Source organism: Astatotilapia calliptera, chromosome 4, assembly GCF_964374335.1.
Source record: "Astatotilapia calliptera chromosome 4, fAstCal68.1, whole genome shotgun sequence".
Taxonomy (NCBI): Eukaryota; Metazoa; Chordata; class Actinopteri; order Cichliformes; family Cichlidae; genus Astatotilapia; species Astatotilapia calliptera.
The window spans coordinates 2,496,814-2,515,377 of NC_137425.1; the positions used below are offsets into that span (position 1 = coordinate 2,496,814).

Genomic DNA, 18,564 nt, shown 5'->3' on the forward strand with positions numbered 1-18,564 from the left:
AGGCGTGGCGGCAGCGGTGCTGGTGGGGAGATGTTGTACAGCAGCTCCACTCCTCGCAGCAGTGGTGGCGGCAGCATGAGGAGTTTGGGGCTCGGAGGGAGCATCAACCGGAGGAGCAACATCAAAGAGAACTCGGTGGAGCTGCACGAGGAAGAGCCTCCCTCACCCGCCCGCACCCCACCTCTGGAGCCCCGTGCCGAGGTCTACACCTGCTCCCCCAATGAGTAGACGACCAGGAGCAGATAAAGAAGTGTTTTAGGAAACAACCAAGCGTAGAGTCACAGGAGGAGCTGGATATTTAATCAATACTATGGATTTATGTTTGAAGCAAATAGTTTTGTTTTTAAGTTATTCCAAACACACTGAGGGACAAACTGTGGACGGACCAAATTTATCCCCAACAAAACAAGAAAAAAAGTCATTTAATAGCCTGAAGCTACAATTTAATGTCCCAAATATTAGAAATATTAGCGCAAGTATTTCATACTTCATCCATACAATGCTACCAACCTGTTAGTCTGATCATTTATTTATTTTTAATTATTTCTGACACTAAAAGTCAGTAAAATGTTATTTTACGAGCAAAAACTCTCCAAATGTTCCACTTTCACTTCCTCAGTGTGAGAATTTGTTTTACCGTCACATCTGAGAGCATTTTAAAGCCTCTGTGCCTACGCTTTTACATTTTATACATAATCTGTTTCTATAGGAAATAATCTGTGAGATTTGAGACCAATTTAATTAATTTATGATTCTTTGTGGATGAATTTCCCTTCTTTTGTTGTTCCATAAATATGCACATATCTCCAATTATTTTAAAAAACATTTTATCCCTGCAAATACATGTAAAACACCACAGTAAGGTTCCTAAATTCACCCAAGAACTCTTAAAGCTGATTTTAATGAGTCCCATTAGTCCCGCCAAAGACTGCCGCTCTAGTTTATAGAAATATAGAAATTAATTTCATTGAATTGGTAAAATTTAATTGGCATCTCCTGTCCAAATAACCTCCCACCACATGCTGGAGTTAAAAACAAACATGAACTTCAGTTCCAGAGCTCCACAAATATCTGCAGCTTTGCATCTGAGCCTGTTCATCCCTGTCCTGACAGCAGCTCCACAGGAGAAGAATTATTAATAATCAACTGGTGGAAAACATTTAAATCTTCTCACTGTTCCAGCAGTCTACGCTCATATAGGGTTTCTAATAATGAGATGATTATGTACAAGAGTCCCTGTGAGCCCAGAGCTCCGGCTGCTCTAAACGCTGTTTATCACAGTTTGCTCATCTCGGGCACACAAGCCACACACACCTGAAGATAGGTGGACAAATGGGACATGAATCATGCAAAGCTCCTCAGGTGGAGTCTAAGAATCATAACGTGGAGACAAACATGAGCAGGATGTGTCTACAGTGCAACACTGCAGCAGTTTTTAGACCAACAAAGAAGCTTTAAGATGAATAAATTAGCTCAATAGTTCTCCTTTAAAGTGCTGTTAGGAGCATTCCTAACCAGCAGATGGCAGCATCACCCTTTATTAAAGGTCTACTCAGCCAATCAGATGCAGTGAAACTGCACAAACCCAAAAACCAAACCTAGCAGTTTTGGAATATCTTCATTTACAGTAAACTGTGTTCTAAACTGTACAACAGGTGGATAAAAGCAGTTTTTAAAACCATCCGTGTACCTGTGGGGAGGATCCTGGCTTCACAATGTCAAACTGAATAAAACAAGGTTCAGACAACAGCTGAAGAGCTGCCAGCTCCAGCCCTGCCGTCACACTTTAACAATCTGCGCTGCTTTAACACAGGAGGAATTTAGGCTGCACACTTTAGATGAACGTTTGCCGTTTCAGCTTTTGTTACGTGGAGTGTTATTAAGCTAAATAACTCTTATATAAGAAGTCGGCCTTGCTCGCCTCGGTTTGTGTCATCAGTGTGATTTTCCTGTCAAAATATTACCTGTAGATCTTTTGTTTTGTCTAAACAACCTTCTGGCTTTGCCAGGATTCGGGAGATCATATGCAACTCTTCAGCGCACAAACTGAGGCGATCCTTTCTGGACTTTCTTTGAGGGTTTCAGGAATATTTAGAGAAAATCTGTATGTTTGGAAACTGAATGTATCCAACCGGGTCCACATTAATTCCTGACACACTTGGTTTTAAATCTCACAGATACTCACAGAAGGCTCAAAGTCCCCCACACTTGGCGAAGGGTGAAGCAGGAGTCTGTGCTCTGTAAACCACAGAAATGATATCAGACTGAAACCAAACTCTTACAAATGTTTTCTGTTTCCACTTCCTGTGATAAATAAAAATGAAAAAGGACAATCCTTCTGTGCGTTTCAAGTTTTATTGCTTTTTCAGAAGCAGCGCTGAAGGTAAAAAACAACAAAGGCCAGAACAGGTCTTCAGCACTTCATGTGAGCATGCAAGCACTTCATTTTACAGAGTCACATAAGGCAAAAGAAAAACACCAGAGCCTGTTGCTTTACTCCCACCCTGAGCGGCTACTTATAACAGGTCCTGACTCAAGGCTTGAGCAACCCAACCTACACATCCTCATCCTACATTTTAGTGACCCTACAGTGAGTAGACAACACTACGACATACTTTTTTTAACATAAAACACGAGTAGCCTTCACTGAAGTAATCGAATCTCCTCAGAAACAGAAGATGTTTCAGATTTCACTCCTGGAAAGACAGAAGTAGCCCTGCAGAGGGATCTAACAAACGTCTCCACAGACTAAAAAGTGCCTAAACTACCCGTCTGCCACACAGATCTCACAAATCTCCATCATTAGAATCATCTAACATCTACACGTTAGCTATAACATCAAACTTTTGGACGGAACAAATATTTTTATAAGCATAAAAGCTCATCTGAAATATCCTGAGGGTCGCCAGAGGTACTTTTTGTAACTACCGTTTGCAATCTTTAACCAGCAGGGGGCAGTGTTTCACCAGATGTTGCGGCTGCTTTCCCAGACCTGCTGCACTGTATCCTGGTACAATTTGGGCACAAATTTATAGCAGTTATTTACATTCTGTTGGTAGCTTTGGTTCGTTTTGGAAGGTTAAAAAGTTTTGTTTCTTGTTTGTTTAAATGCAGGAATTTACAATAAGTTATAAAGTTTCACCCTGTTAGAGGCATTAATGTTACCTGTAAATTTCACGTCAAGCTGGTGATTTAAGTGAAACATTTTAAGTATAAAACTGAACTTTGGTCTGAAGGGAAGTCTCCAGAATCATTAGTAATCATCATCCAGGAACGATGAATATCCACGGCTAATCTTTCCTAATGTTTCCACCACACAGAGAAATAAAACCGGTTTTATCGGGTTCATCTTCTTCACCTGAGCGTTATGGTGCGTTCACAGAAAAAAGAATCAAAGTTTATGCAAAGAAGGAGACTAAATTTTGAGCTGGTGACATGAATGGAGGTAAAAATATTTCAGGCGATCAGCTGAGATTCTCCTGACACCCGTCGCTGTTTGAATCTCGAGGCATTACTCAAGTTAACTTGGAGAACGTGGAGAAAAGGAAGACTTCCTGCGAAACTCTGAAAATATGCTACTGAAACGTTATTCCAGCTGTGGGCTGGACTCTTCCTCGTCTCGTTGGCTGTCACGATTGAATAATTGTGGATTTTCATATGACGATTCTTCGATTCTTTAGTGTGAACGCACCAAACGAGGTGGACAATGCTTTCGCTCTGATTTTGAAAGAAATCATTCAGCTGCTTCTTCAGAAAGTTTCATCCTGCAGTCAGACTGCGAGTTAAAAACAGCAAAGTGGTGAAGAGCTGGTTTACGCTGCACTACACTGAGAACAAAGACTACCAGTTACAATCCAGGAGGGCGGAGTCAGACCAGCTCATTATGTCCATCGGTTAGTCTTCGTGAAATAATTGTAGATGACAGAATTATGAACGCCACGTGTGGACGGACAGCCACAAACTTAAACTGTGAGAAAGCCTCCTTCCTCTACAATCAGGTTATTGATGACAAACTGAGCTGAACTCCATAATTAAGACAATAACACTAATAAACCCAAACAAAACCGTTTACTGTGTTCGGCCCACCTCAATCTAGGTTTTAGCCTGACTTTGACAAACTAAAATGAAATTCATGGAGAACTGCCCGAGAACCAGAAGGCAAAGAGTGAACCACAGAACGAGGCCAAAGGGCCACATGGAGCTGCAGAGGAGCCAACTTCTCACATTCAATTAATCATTATAAACACATTTAGACACCTTTGACAGATACATCCCAAAAAGGTCACCTGGTGTCGCAGGATCCTTCAAAAATAGTCACAGACAGCGCGTCACCTTTCCGTGACCGTGCTGTCTGTGACTTCCTTATAAAAGGTCAAAGGTAACAACACTATTTCTTCTGAGCTTTGCTGCCTCAGCAGTAAAATCTTCGGTCATGTTAGAGCTGGGCGATATAGACAAAAACATTAATACACATTACATCCTGAGCGGTCACGTGACCGCTCACCAACAGTCTGCGTCCACCTTTCGTTCTGCTGTTGAACATAAACGCTGCTTGTTTGAGGTTCAGTCACTGCGGGTTTAAGTGGAAGCTCTGTTAAAAAAGACTTTTCACAGTTGCTTTGTGGTAAAACAAGAAGCTGCAACGCTCCACCAGACTCCATTCACAAAAACAGGAAGTTTACCTGCCAGAGCAGAAGCTGCTCATCATTAGTTCGTGTTACTGCACGGCGGTGGTTACTGGCAGAGTTAGTCGTTCAATAGTTTCGGTTGGTTCTAATAAACGTGGTGGCGTGGAAGTTTGGGAAACACCTCTGGGGTATTTCCTGGCTCAAGATGGGCCTTTAGTAGTTGACTTGCCACGCCGCCCTTTTAGTTTAGCTTTAGTTACTATGATAAAGGTGGTTACAGAGGTTTTGCTAGGAAAAGCCATTAATCCCAGCAGCTTGGGGCAGGGTTGTAGCACAGCGGCAGAAACCCTGCAGTCAGTTTGGATCTGAAGTGACGGGTAAATCCGGCTTCCTGCGAGGTAAAAATGTGTTTTTGTTAACGAAGTCCGATTCCCTCTCCTCAAGTTTTCTGCTACCACAGACATTAAGTTAACATGTACCGTTACATTTCAAGTCATTATTCACGCTACACGTAGAAGTAAACCATGTGGATTTTTTGAAAATATATCGACGTATTTACCAAATCGACACATTGCCCAGCCCTAAGTAACGTAGTCAAAGTCTCTGCTCAGTCTGTAAGAATGTGTAAACATATCGTCTTTCTAGGCCACCACGTGTGCTCATCATCTCCTCTCTGTGTGAACTCAGAGACACTCCTGACGGTGGAAGCTTCTTGACTGTCGGGAGGTTTAAAGGCAGTTTTACCCCCCAGTGTGTGCATAAAGGTGCCCGTCCAGTGCTCAGCCATCAGACGTCTCTCAAGCTCACTTTGTGTTTAATCTGAACAAAACTTTTAGAGGGAGAGGGGAAAACAAGAAGATCCAAACAAAAGGAGCTGAGAGGGTCCAGTAGATCAGTTCAAAGCCAAGTGCGAGTGCTGAAAAGAGTCCTGTTAACGAACAAACAAAAACATCCCGACGTGTCTGGAGTAACGTGTCCTCAGAGCTTCGGTAGTCTGTGTCCTGAAGAGGCGACAAGGGCGATACCTGTGTCACGTTCGGGAGACCCGGGGTGGACGGAGACGACGGGCCCAGCAGCACTTTTACTTTCACAGCAGCAGCTTGGATCCAGCTCCTAAATCCAACCTCTTAACGAGCCTGGAAACAACAAGTAAACAGTCACAACCTCTGAACGTCTTTCAGTGCCATCTCTGATCAGACAACAGAGTGAGTATTTCCACTTCACAGGACGGACTTTAATAAAGATCAGTAAATCTGCAGAACAACCCGGGGCTGCAGCATCGTACGTTACAGCAAGAAAATCAGTCGTTCATCTCACTAATGCGCTCGATGCTGACCGGCGAGGAAAGCAACAGTGGAAAGTTTAGATGACCAAACACATGCATCCAAATTTTTAGGCCTCTCTCAGTAATATGAAGGTTCCCCTGATAAGCAGGAGACTTACAGTGAGTCTTACGCTGCCTTTCATGGCTGCACAGAAGCTCACCCCTTGTTGTAGAGGCCGTTGGTTGGATGGCTCTCTGAGGAGCTGCTCTGACCCGCTGCTGCCCCCTGTCCACCAGCGTGGGCTCTGCGATTCACCGCCTGCTCTTGGACATATTCCCGACACGATGCCAGCCTGGACTCCAGACTCTGAACGGAGAAGAAAAAACGAAAGGTTCAAATCTCTGATTTAATGAGTGTCACAAACCACCGGCCATAACGGACCACATGTTCCTGTCATGTGACACCAAGTACCTTTTGTATAATTTTTAAGGCTTTTCTTGCTTTGCTCCCATCTTACTATTGTTTATCTAAAAATATGCCAAGTTACTGTCTTCACTCTGTACCGGTGATTTAAAAACAGAAAGAAAGAAAAATCACTGGCTGTGTTATTCTTCCCAAAAGTCAAAGATAAGTCTGTGTAATGTTTAATGGACTCTGAGAAACTGCCTGCAGCATCACATGACGGTAAGTCAGATGATGAAAAACACGAGCCGAGCTTCTTACCCCGACTTTCCTCAGCAGCTCTCCGACAATGTTCAAAGCAGAGATCCTCGCCGACGTGGTGAGCGGGGTCCCAGACAGGCTTTCACCTGAGAAACAGACACGCAGCTCACAGTGATAACGAAAACAGACGAGCAGGATGACCGATTTACACTCGATAAAGCAGTTAGTTAAAGAAAACATTCACAAATAATCAGATTCATGAATATGATCATCATCTGTAGCCAATTCAAACTTATCAACAATCATCACACTCTTATTGTGAAAGTTCACTGTTGGCGAGTCCGCTCCGTCCTTTCCTGCCTCGTGTTTCTCTGGTGGAAGGGTCGCCCATCGATAGAGTCGGACTCCACCGGTGATGTCAGGCTAACCAGAACCTGCAGCAGGATGAGACCCGACTCACGGACCCACACGGACCTAAACTGAAGCTGCAGAACTGAGACTACTGCTGCAAAACCCACTCCACAGGATCAGGGTAACCCATGCAGGACAGCTGACACATACAAATAAAGTAAAATAAAAGCTGAACACTGAGCTCGACCCGTTTCTCCTTCAGGATCCACAGAAAATAAACACCAAAGGGGATTTTCTATATTAAAAGTGCTGCTGCAGCCTTTCCACTGGCGGTTTTGTTCAGAAAAGACAAACAAAAAACATCATATTTTTTCTTTCTTCCTGGATACTGTTGCCAACTACAAAATGAGCCCCCAGTATTTTCGGTGTAGTTTCCACCACGGGGCAGCTCAGCAACCAATCAGGATCAGCGCTGATCCTTTCCCAGCAGCAGTAAACACGGGCAGTTTGGTTGGATTTCAGCCGAGCAGTTTGAGCGCTTATCGCGGGCAAATCCATAATTAGCAGCAAGAAAAGAACAGCATTGTTTTTTATGATGCCAGAAGCTTTTATAGTTGTTTTAGTGTCACTAAAGAGAGTTTATCTGTAGGGATCTGAAACTTTTTGGAGCTTTTTCTTGAATCAGGCATAAAGCATGTTCTTGGAATCGCTGTGGCTCAGATACGACTGATTATAGAAGAGCTCAGGTTGTGTTTCAAGCACATTTTGAGAAAGTCACACTTCATAAACAGAGCTGGATGGTAAAAAGGTTAACACCACCACAGAACATAGACTGACCTCTGCTGACGGGGGGCTGCGGGGTGCTGAAGGGCTCTGCGGAGGCGGGGGGTCTGGGCGGCGTGGCGGCGGAGGGAAGGGGCTGGTTAGAGGACGAAGACGCGGGTTTGTCTTCTGTTCTTTTGTCTAACGGGGTGAGAGGAGGGGTGGGCAGCCCAGCCGAGGACAACGACGCTGATGAAGAAGGCTCTTTGGCTGCACTGCTGAAGGACGGTTTCCTCTCCTGTACCTGCTGTTTTTGCTGCACGGCGAGCTCCTGCCTCAGGTCTGTGCAGACACACAAAGAAGTGATGAAGACGAGCAAAAGCAAACACGAACGAAACTGCAGAAGAAAAAGATCTCGCTGCACCTCTGGCTTCGTCCTTCAGTCTCTGGACGGACTCTAACAGGTTCTCCTTCTCGTCCAGCTCGCTCTCGAGGAAGGCGTTCCTCTCTATGACCTGATTCATCCTCTGCTCGAAGTCCTCCAGTGACATGATCGTCGCCCTGAAAGGCACCGAACCAGAAACGTCACAAAACAGACCGTTTACAGGGTCACTGCATTAAAATCAGCGAGTCTGTCCTGTAACAAGAGAGACCAGGAAAGAGGACAGCAAAGCAGACATGGAGATGAGCAGACACCAGAGCCGCTGCAGTTTTGCTGTTGAAACTATGAAAGGTGTTTTTCATGTTTCTCCTGAACTTCTGGAGTTATGAAGGATCAAAACTGAAAAACTGAATAAAATCTGAATCCACCTGTTACTCAGAAAAGATTCATTTATGAAGGTAAAATTGTACTAAAAGTGTCTTTAAGTCAAAAAAATGTCCGGATGTCTGACCGGCCTGGATGTGACAACCAAGGCTTTTTGCCTCCCTATCTGGAACCAGTACCACCGTACTGGCGTTCCCTACCACTGTCACTGGATTTGCGGAAGCGACGCAGGAGACGGGGTCACCGTGGAGGTCGTCTTGTCAAGCTGAAATCCTAGATTTCTCATTTTCCCTATGAGCTCCGCTCCATCCGTGACTTTTGGTTGCATTGCGTGCCGTGGACTCCTGGTTGGTTCCCGTTGCATCTCTCGAAAATGGTCCTGCAACTCTCTGTCCTCTACGACATTTGTGCTGGCGTGGAGTTGGCAAAAAAACAAACAAAAAAAACAAAACAACCTTCGACCGGTGGATCTGCTTGCTAATGCCTCGGAAGTTTTGGGCCCAGTTCCTCTCAGGCTGGGTCTAATAAATACCAGGTCGGTGGCAAACAAGACCTTCATACTGAAGGAATTCTTTGGCTGCATCCCAATTCAGGGTCTGCAGCCTTAAAGGCCGCATTTTAAGGCCGATTACGTCACAGCGGCGCGCCGAAGGCTGTCCCAATTCAAAGGCTGCTCGAAATGCGGCCCTGAAATGCGTCCTTCATTTCCCTGAATTTTAAGGCTGTGGCGGTGTAGACTTCGTGGCCCAACATATCCCAGAATGCATAGCGCGGCGGTGGGTGTGGATAAAATTGCCGAAAAAAAAAAAACTGCGGATGAGGGGCTCCCGAAGAGTAAACTTTAAGTACTGAATATTACGTCACTTATGTGCAAATGTTTAATAACGAAGAACATTAAACATTCCTGTTGGCCACATGTCAGCAAAGTCATGTGACATTAGTGACGTTTGTACTAACTTGGTTTTAAAGCCTTTACTTTAAAATATACGGCGTTCAATAGCTGAGCTTAATCCTACAGAGAATGATCAAAGCTCATGTAGAAACAAACAAATGAACAAAAGATTGTCTCCTTCATCTCTGTCAAACACAGCTGTATGACACGTTTCCAGCTGTTAGTATCATGGTTGCTAGGCAACCTGGGCATCGCAACGGAGGCTAGACCGTCCCATTTCACAAGCCTCGCACTTCCGGCATTAGCGGTCTTTGAGTACGCGGCCCTTGAGGATCGTTGAGGCTGCGTACTTTAACGCTGCAGACCCTGAATTGGGAGACAGCCCTTGTATCTCGTGTTCTGGATTTGCTCTTCCTGACTGAAACCTGGATTTCTCCCGCTGAGTTAAGCACCTTCATTGAGCTAGTGCCGGCTGAACCTTTTTTAATGTTCTGAGAGCTTCTGGTCGTGGAGGAGGGCTTGCTGCTGTTTTTAAGGCTCATTTCATTTTTACCAGCTGGTTAGTGCATGTTTAAAAAAAAAAAAAAACAAAAAAAAAAAAAAAAAGGATTTATTTTACTAATTAATTTATGAATGTTTGGAGTTTTTCCTTATTACATTTACCGGTGTGTGTGTGTGTGTGTGTGTGTGTGTGTGTGTGTGTGTGTGTGTGTGTGTGTGTGTATGTATGTATGTATGTATGTATGTATGTATGTATGTATATATATATATATTTTTTTTTTTTTTTTATTCTCCCCCAATTATTTCAATTATTTTCACTGTTTCTTCTTCTAATTTATTTAATAGGTTATAAAAACATACATTGTTCATATTTTATCAATGTTTTATTTCTGTATATTTAATATTTTGTTTTTGAAAAATATCTTAAGGCTCATTTTTATATTTTAACTGGACAATATCAAAGAACTGATTGGGCGCTGTGATTTAAGGTGGTACCACAATCATCTGATTTAAGAGCATGCATGTTCAAAATGTCATTTATTTAATAAATCAGTAAACCTGGAGCCCTGCAGCTTTTTGTTGTCGTTTCTCTACATTTGTCTTCTGCTGGTTTCGAGCCCGTTTTGGTGGACAGATGTACAATTTTCCAGTTTCTTTTACCTCCACTTAACTTAAATTTCTTCATTTATTTCTGGAAATTCAATAAAACCATGCTCATGCTCCTCCTGACCTCTTGGCCCTCTCCAGGTCGTCGTTGGCCTGCTCCAGCTCTCTGATGTATTTGTGAAGCTGGTCTCGGACGGCAGTGGTTTCAGCCAGGTCTCCCTCCAGGCTGGAGATCTGCCGACAGGCCTCAGAGTGCTGCGTCTCATACTTATCCTGGCAGGAGGGACGAAAATACAAGAAAAATACAGTCAGAGAGAGAATGAGAAGCAAAATAAAGACAGACCTCGGCGGCTGGAGTGGAGCAGATCTTCAGGAACTCGGCTTAAACCTCAACAAATATTCAAGAGGATTGATTTCAGCTTTAAAGGCAGAAATAAATGAATAAACTTTTAGTAAAAACAAACCGTTTCAAGAATCAAATTCACCAGAGAACCTTTCAAATGCCTCACAAATGAAGAAACCACGACTGAAGGCATAATATTCAACCTTTATAAACAAATGTCAGACTTGAAGAGCTTTTTTCGCTCGTTTTCAATCCAGCCTTTAGACCCGAGCTCTGTCAGAACCTTTTGTTTGTCAAGCTGCTTCACACCGACCTACGAATCATTCAAGCATAAAAGGCTCCAAAGCTAAAGCGACGAGTCAGTCAGACAATTTAGCAAAGAACCAAATTTCATTTGTATCTTCGGGCACTTGGTTGCACCCAGTCTGTCACAAAAACACTTCACATGTTCACATTTCTTTAGTCGAATCTTTTATGCCAGGTTGAAAGTTTGGGCTCAAATGTTTGATTCAGCAAAGTGTCGCCATGTTTCAGTTCTTCAAAGTCTGGTCCTTCGCTTACTTTACTGGAGTTATTTTGGCCTTGTCAGAAAATAAATAAATAAATTCTCATCCAGCACAGCAAAAATCCTTCCAAGATGAAGCCTTTTCTGTGCCGCGAGACCATCTGAACTCTGTCTCTTATTTCGTACACGTGGAAGGTTTTTTGTGGCAGGGTTCGCCTCCAGGACGTCAACATTTTCTCATATTTCTTGTGAACGACAGAGCAGCCAGTGTTCAGCATTTATTTCAAAACCTTAGTCATGAATCGTGCTGCATATTTAGATATTAATATAAAAAATGCATTTCTCTCTCCACCGTTTTGGTGACACCACCGTCCCCATCGATGCTGCTCACACAGGCAGCAACGCCGGAGCCGTCTGCACAGACGCTCCACAGAAGTCTGGGTCCAGCGTCAGGCTGCTGCGTTCTGTATGACGAGGAGAAAACGGCACCGTCATCATTACAAGCAAGCGTCAGGGTTGATGTTGGCTCTGAGCAGTGAGCGCAACAGCAGATACAGCTGTTAACCGTCTTATCACTGCAGCGTGTGGGGACGGTTCACCATCAAACACAATGGCATGACGTCATTTTCACTGTGCCTGGCACCGGGGGCGCGGCGCCCACCATGAACAAACTCTGCGCCATTGTCCCCTTTTTGCTTTTTAACCGAGCTCCTCAAAATGCCGGCGCACACCCGGCTCTGTGCACAGCAGCGGGACAAACTAATGAGATTTGTACCAAGGATCTTCTGGAGGTACTGCCATCCCCTCCAGACACAGATGGAGCGCAGGAGGCGTCAGCTGCCTCTCTCTGGCCTGAATCGATCCTCTGTGAGAGCGAAGAGCGCGCTGCTTACGCTGAGCAGCGGCTCCTCTTCACTGCAGGCAAACCAGAGCCAGAAAACCCGACTCGCAATCAGCTGAGCGATATGAAAATCCTCATCAAAGCCGCTTCGACGGTCAGTCGGCTGAATGCAAATTCAAAGACGGCTGAACACTTTAGTTCAAGTTTAGATACGGACTTGCGTCACAGAAGCTCCTTTCAGAGTTTCTGCAGGATCTTAAAAGACAACATTTATGCTTTTTAAACATCAAACACTGAAAAATTAGCCATATATCCGAGCCTAATACAGGTTCGGTCACCAGTGCAATAACCCTTTCAACATTTACTTTGTGTGAATAAAGTAAACAGAAAACTGAGGAAAGAGTGAATTGAACAGAACCGTCTCATTTGTGGTTTTCACTACTTTTTCTTTATAAATTATGAAACTGACTCCTATAGCATGGCAGCTCAGAGTAAAGCTACTGCTATTCCACATCAAGATGAGCCAGGTGAGGTGGTGCAGGTATTTGATTAGGTGGAGATTCTCTTCATTTTGCTTCGTCAAAGATTCTCATATTTGAAATCTGCCCATTATTTTCTGTGTTTGAAGCGCTGCATTTCCTCAGCACATTAACATATTCACTTTGACTAAAAAATGATGTGCATGTCTGGAAAATAAGCAAATGATCCTGCAGCAACTACGTCACTATTTGTGGAGGAATTTTGAATCGAAAGGACTCTGAAAGCTAGTTGTTAATGTGAATCTCGGTGTACACGGCTCCAGATTTGCACTTTTTGCTGATTTTCCATCTCGTTCAGCTGCACGCTGGTAGCAGACTGACTGTCTTGTTGCTACAGTTACGCACCAAAGTCACTTTGAAGATTGTAAATGTCTGCAGCTGGTCGCAGACCTGCTTCCTGTGCTGAAGTTCATTGCACACAGTTGCAATAATTTTGGTCATGCTGTGGTCTCCCACCACCGTTTCCCCCACTGTGACTGTAGCTTCAGAGAATCAAAGGGAGTATCTTGAAAATCAGGGCTCTGTTGGAGGTCTTCTCTGCTGCTGAATGCTGGAAAGTTTCATTTCTTCATTGGTGGAGTCTCAGTTTTCAGTCTTGAGTTAGCTTGGAGAGCTGAGATGCAGAATACTGAGAACTCCTTGCGTCTCCCGTACCTTATAGTTTTCCAGTTCCATGCGCAGCCGGTTGTTGGCAGTCAGAAGCTCGCGGTTTCGCGTCTCATACTGCTTCAGCTCCGTCTCCAGCTCCACCTCGTAGTCCCGACTCATCTGCTGGAACTCCTGCAATTCCTCCTGAGCTTCCTCTGCACTGAAAACACAGAACATGCCCCGCATGTTTGTTACCGTTGGATATTTTCACTGCAAATCAATCCCAACTCATAAATGAATACAGCTCGGGTTGTGAGTTTGGTTCTTCCAGTGAAAACAATCAGACCAAGACGATGTTTAAGACAAAGATCTGGATCAATTTAAACCAGATGCAGCTGGACCCAACTTGACCAACATAACCACAGTCAGCATTATGGGAAGCTGTTTAACTGGGGGAGGGGGTACAAGCATGTTGGGATGCTGTGTAAAATAAAAATAAAAAGAAGGCGGCCTTCATTTGCAGACCTCCCTAATTACAAATAAATGTTTAGTCTTTGACAAATCTATTTTCACTTTTCATTTGATTACAGCAACATGTGTCATGTATCAGTAAACTGCAAGAAGACCTGCATCAGCGATGGTCTGGCGGAGCATCAGTGCATGTTAGATTGGTAATATGAACATCTGTGAAGGCCCCACTAATGCTGAATGACATATGCCCCGAACCCTAACTCAGGCTGCAGAGAAACATACAACCTGTTATTATTTGCGTGTTGCTCAGACTCCAACACACAGCTCCAGATTAAACCATCCCGCCTGCAGTCTGAAAGCTCGTACTAGCAGGCAGCTTTAGGACCCAGGGACGCAGTATTACACATGCGGTTCACCACCATGGTAACTTACGCTCCAGACCTAACCTGCTCAGAAGCGAGAACACAAATCAACAGGTATTAAATCACTTTCTACTGGCCAATCAGCTCTCTGGAAATGTGCATCAGCATTGCTTGAAGACAAACAAGGCCTCAGCACCCAGATAGTAAGAGCATCTGAAGTTTATAAGAGCACCAGTAACAAACAAAGATCCACTGAAGCAACGTCACTGCTGCTTTTCGTTCCGTTATGTACGATTTAAAAACCATTTTATTGTTCTATGAGCCTAAACATGTAAACTTCAAACGGCGTTCTTACTTATTGATAACCCAAATTTGAATTTTGCTTTTGTGTTCTTTGCTTTCAGAGCGTTAAAAACTCCTAACGATGGAGCAGAAATGATACAAAATAAAAATACAGTGAGATTAACAGAAGACTTAACTTATACAGTCATGCTTTTAGTCAGCTTTCCTTCTGGGCTTCAAATAAACTTTATGAACATAGCAACAGTTTTCCAGCCCGACTGAATAAACCTCGTAAAGCCAACTCTCATTCACACGTGTCCACATGCCCTAAAAATCAGCTGCTGCCAGCAGACCTCTCAGTGTTTCTGCTTGGTCAGATGCTGCAAACCCTGCCTCGGCTACGCTGTTAGACCCCAGGTTGATTTATTTGTGGATGTTTGAGTGAAGCCAGATAAGGAAAAAATATCCGGGGTATGTTAAACGTGCTTTAGCGGCCCCTGACCGATCACCTGTCGAAAACATTTGGCACATTATGAAACAAAAACCTACGACAGCTGGGAGTGCTGAAATCCAATATCCACTGAGAACGGAGAAACATTTGGTTTTCTAAACACTCTGAGCGCTGATAAAAGAAGAACGTGATGCAACACAGTGATAAACATGTCTCACTCCCAACTATTTTTAAACACGCCACCAGCGGTGAATTTAACGTGAGATTAAGATACACATCCACTTCATTCTATATACAGCTTAGGGTTTATAAATTAATAAAATTATAAGAAGATCACCAGGGGCCATACCTCTGTTGGTGCTTGGCAGCCTGTTCCTTCCAGTACTCCAGCTCTTCCTCCAGGGACCCAAACACTGGAGGCTCCCGGTCCCCCATCTCTAGGGCAGGCTCTTCTCTCACACACCAACACTAGTCTGTGGGCAATTTCAATAAAGAGCTGAACTACTGTTTGAAAGCGGCCAGTTTATCTTCATTGTTACACAGGCTTGTGAAAAAACAGGACCTGAAGTAGGAAATAAATTGAGATGATTCTTGTGAGTTTTCGCAATAATCCGGCACGAAAAGAAGCAGAATTTATACAAAATAAATCTGAACTTTCAGAGTTCGCTCGTCGCAGCTATCCGTGGTGTAAGGGCGTGCTTGGAGAACATCGTTCAGTTTTAAGTGCAGTTTATCGAACACCTGAGTGTATGCCGAATTAAGGAGCATACCGTGTTGCGTCCAAGAACGTAATAATATTTCCAACTTCCACAAATAGTGTAAGCAATTGAACTAATGTAAACGATTTTAAATGAAAAACTTACATGGAGTCTGGTCACACTGTGAGCGAGACCAAAAAAGGGAACTTAATGAGCAGTAAGACTTGCATCAAAACCTAGAACTTAGTTTATCTTTTTTTTCATACTAGTAACACATTCCTTTAGAGTCGTATTGGTTTTTAACTCGTATACAACAAAGTTAGATGACTGCAAACAAGCCACCGCTAGCCACCTAGTTGGGCTAACGGAGTTTAACCATTTAAATCCCCGCTGAGACTAACATATGACTTCAGCTACTTACGCTCAACAGTTGTCTCCGTTCGACGACAAATTAACCAGATTGAACTAAATCTAAATCTTCTCCATGTCTTCTTTAACTTGTGGCGCTTTGACGATGAAATTTCAAGCAGAATCGTTCAAACAAACCAATTTAACGGACTCGCCTTAAGTTGGAGAACCGCAAAGTTGCTGCTCTTTGGGAAGACGTCGAACAATACACTTTGCCATTCATATTGTCCAGACCAATCCACCAATCAGAGGTTACAAGGGAGCCTCGTTGCCTCTCGCTATTGGTGAACTGTCTGTCAATCAAGGACTGGCAGGCGGGGTTTATAATTATTGTCCAATCACAGTAATGATATCAATGTAGAATGGGGGAATCTACCAAAAGGGATCTTAACAGTCCCAAGAGTCTAGACGTTTTTGATGGATTACCAGAGGATGCTGCCTTTAAGTGCTGTTGGAAATGTGTCGAAAAAACAAATATTAAAAAGTTCTAGAATATAGGCATGTAAAAGTTATTAACAAGACCATTATTATTTTTAATTGCAAAATAAAAACATATATAAATATATTTATGTTTATATTTATTTAACAATTTTTTTTGTTTCATAAATAGCTGCCAGCCATAAAGAAAAGTGATAAATTCAGATAGATTTTGTTTGTTTTTTGAAAGGGTGGTAAATTATTTTTGCAAAAAAGTTCAGGAAAGCTTTTATTTTATTTACTTGTTGTTTATTTTGTGTGTGCGTTCTACTTTAAAGAGCCCCTGCTCACGACAGTTTGTATTGCATATTGTTAAAAGATGGCATTTAAATTATTTTTGTATTCTCTTGGAGTGCACCTTAAGTTTTCTTATTGTTAAAGAAAAAAGTACATTCATAAGAAATAATATTGTTTGGAGAAGATAATAATGTACCATCCATCCGGCATTTGTCCAAGGCATCCTGGTCAGATGTTGAGCCAATACTGAAGGATGCAGCTGTCACTTTTAGAAGATGCTTATTTCTGCTACTGGTATCTTGGTTCTTATTCTTTCAGTCACTACCAATAATGACGAGGATACTGGTGAGGTCACAAATGTAGCTCAGCTCAGAATCTGTAAAACAAAGGGCTGGTGTGACAGGACAGGATGGTAGTAACAGGGTGAGACAGAAGCCAGACGGCTAAAGGAAGATTCGTTCATGCTTATACTTTTTTGCAAATGTATATGTGCATGTTTTTTTTGTTTTGTTTTTTAGTAGAGCTATTCATTTATTTATGACCTCATTATTTTGGCAGTGCTGGTCCCCCCTAGTTGCCTTTGCAGCTTCGGTCTCCCTTCATCTGTCTGCAGGCATCCCTGGCTCTGTGGCCAATAAGACCACAGGACGAGTGTTGTCACCAAGTACTTACTCAAAAGAAACCTCAGGGTTTCTCAGTGGAAAAAAACCACTTGTTGTTTTCACATAACCAGACAAGGAGCTGTGTGATAAAGCTGAAACTGTGTGGATGTGTGATTTAAAAAGAGATCAAGAAGCATGTTAAATATTCAACTTCTTTGTCTGCTTACTTCAAGTTACTTTTATTTCTGCCAACCCAAATGTGAGTTTCAGCTTTTTAAAACAATTTTATAAAAACCAAAATCACTTTCCAACACTGGGTGGCAACAGAAGCTTCATCATGTGATCACTTTTTTACTGAGATGACGTCATTAATGGTTATTTATATTAACCATTGTGGGTTTTTTTTGTATCAGTTACTAAACCTGTGCTTAAATTTAAGTCCTCTGCAGCCGCCCCCTCACAGTCTGTCGCTTATGTTTCCCAGGGTTAGAAAAGAAGGGCACTTGGCAGCGTCCTTCACTCTGATTGGGTAAAAATTTCACTTCCTGTTGATGGGGTCAGAGGTCGGAATGACTGGGTCAACTCTGTCCTTTTGCAAAGGGATTAAGGAGGCCTATCTGATCCTGGTTAATCCACCCGCACATCACTGGAGCATAAAGCTTTTATACACACACACACACACACACACACACACACACACACACACACACACACACACACACACACACACACACACTGTACCCTTGCTTCATATCTGTGCTGCATGTTTTGAGTCCACACACTGACAGCAGATTATAAACATGAACATGTGACCGTCACTGACATTAGCGGCAGTCTGGTTAAAGTGATACATCTCTGTTTTAAGAAATACTTTTATTTGCTTTTAGAATGAAATCTATTAAAAGACTGATGTCAGTACTGTGTGTTGGTAAAATCTAACTTTAATTTTATTCACACTTGTTTTTGGAGTTTACTTACTTATATTAGTATTAGTTGTCTGTGCTGAGCAGTAGAGTTGACTAAACTCATTTAAAGGTAATAATTTGTATTAAGAATACTTCCTCTGTGGTGAGAACAAAGACTCACTGGGCTGTTGATGTTTCACCTCAGATCTTTGATTTAGTCTTCACTTCACTATGATGTGTTTAGACGACCACGTTTGAGACTTCTGCAGTGATCAGTAACTTTAATAAATCCAGCTTTCCTGTTGTCTCTGCAGCGTATGGGTCACAGAAAACAGAGAACCCTGTCTCTGAATCGTAAATATTGTGTACATGCTATAAAGTAAATATCCAGCCCATTTATAATGACGCTTTCTTACGTCAG

At 42.9% G+C, this 18,564-nt stretch overlaps 2 protein-coding genes across 4 annotated transcripts in view; one reads left to right on the forward strand and one right to left on the reverse strand.

Annotated features, from left to right (window-relative positions):
- The window catches only part of LOC113020211 (uncharacterized), a 36,256-nt gene extending 33,431 nt beyond the window's left edge, over positions 1-2,825 (forward strand). For both annotated transcript variants that reach the window (XM_080300724.1, XM_026163981.2), the window contains exon 45: positions 3-2,825. In XM_080300724.1, coding sequence (XP_080156850.1) covers positions 3-228 — 226 coding nt within the window. In that variant the 3' untranslated portion in view covers positions 229-2,825. The remainder of the gene's footprint in view (positions 1-2) is intronic.
- LOC113020214 (nuclear distribution protein nudE homolog 1-B-like) lies at positions 2,337-16,390 on the reverse strand. Of its 2 annotated transcripts, none has more exons than XM_026163985.2 (9): positions 16,078-16,390; positions 15,166-15,289; positions 13,317-13,470; positions 10,559-10,707; positions 8,094-8,230; positions 7,745-8,011; positions 6,617-6,702; positions 6,114-6,259; positions 2,337-5,764 (listed from the first exon to the last, which is right to left on the reverse strand). In XM_026163985.2, exons 2-9 carry the CDS (start codon positions 15,249-15,251, stop codon positions 5,716-5,718), a joined length of 1,074 nt encoding a protein of 357 aa, XP_026019770.2. In that variant the 5' UTR covers positions 15,252-15,289; positions 16,078-16,390; the 3' UTR covers positions 2,337-5,715. The 2 variants fall into 2 exon arrangements, with proteins under 2 accessions (XP_026019770.2, XP_026019769.2); XM_026163984.2 differs by having other exon boundaries at positions 15,936-16,390.
- Positions 16,391-18,564: the final 2,174 nt, after the last annotated feature.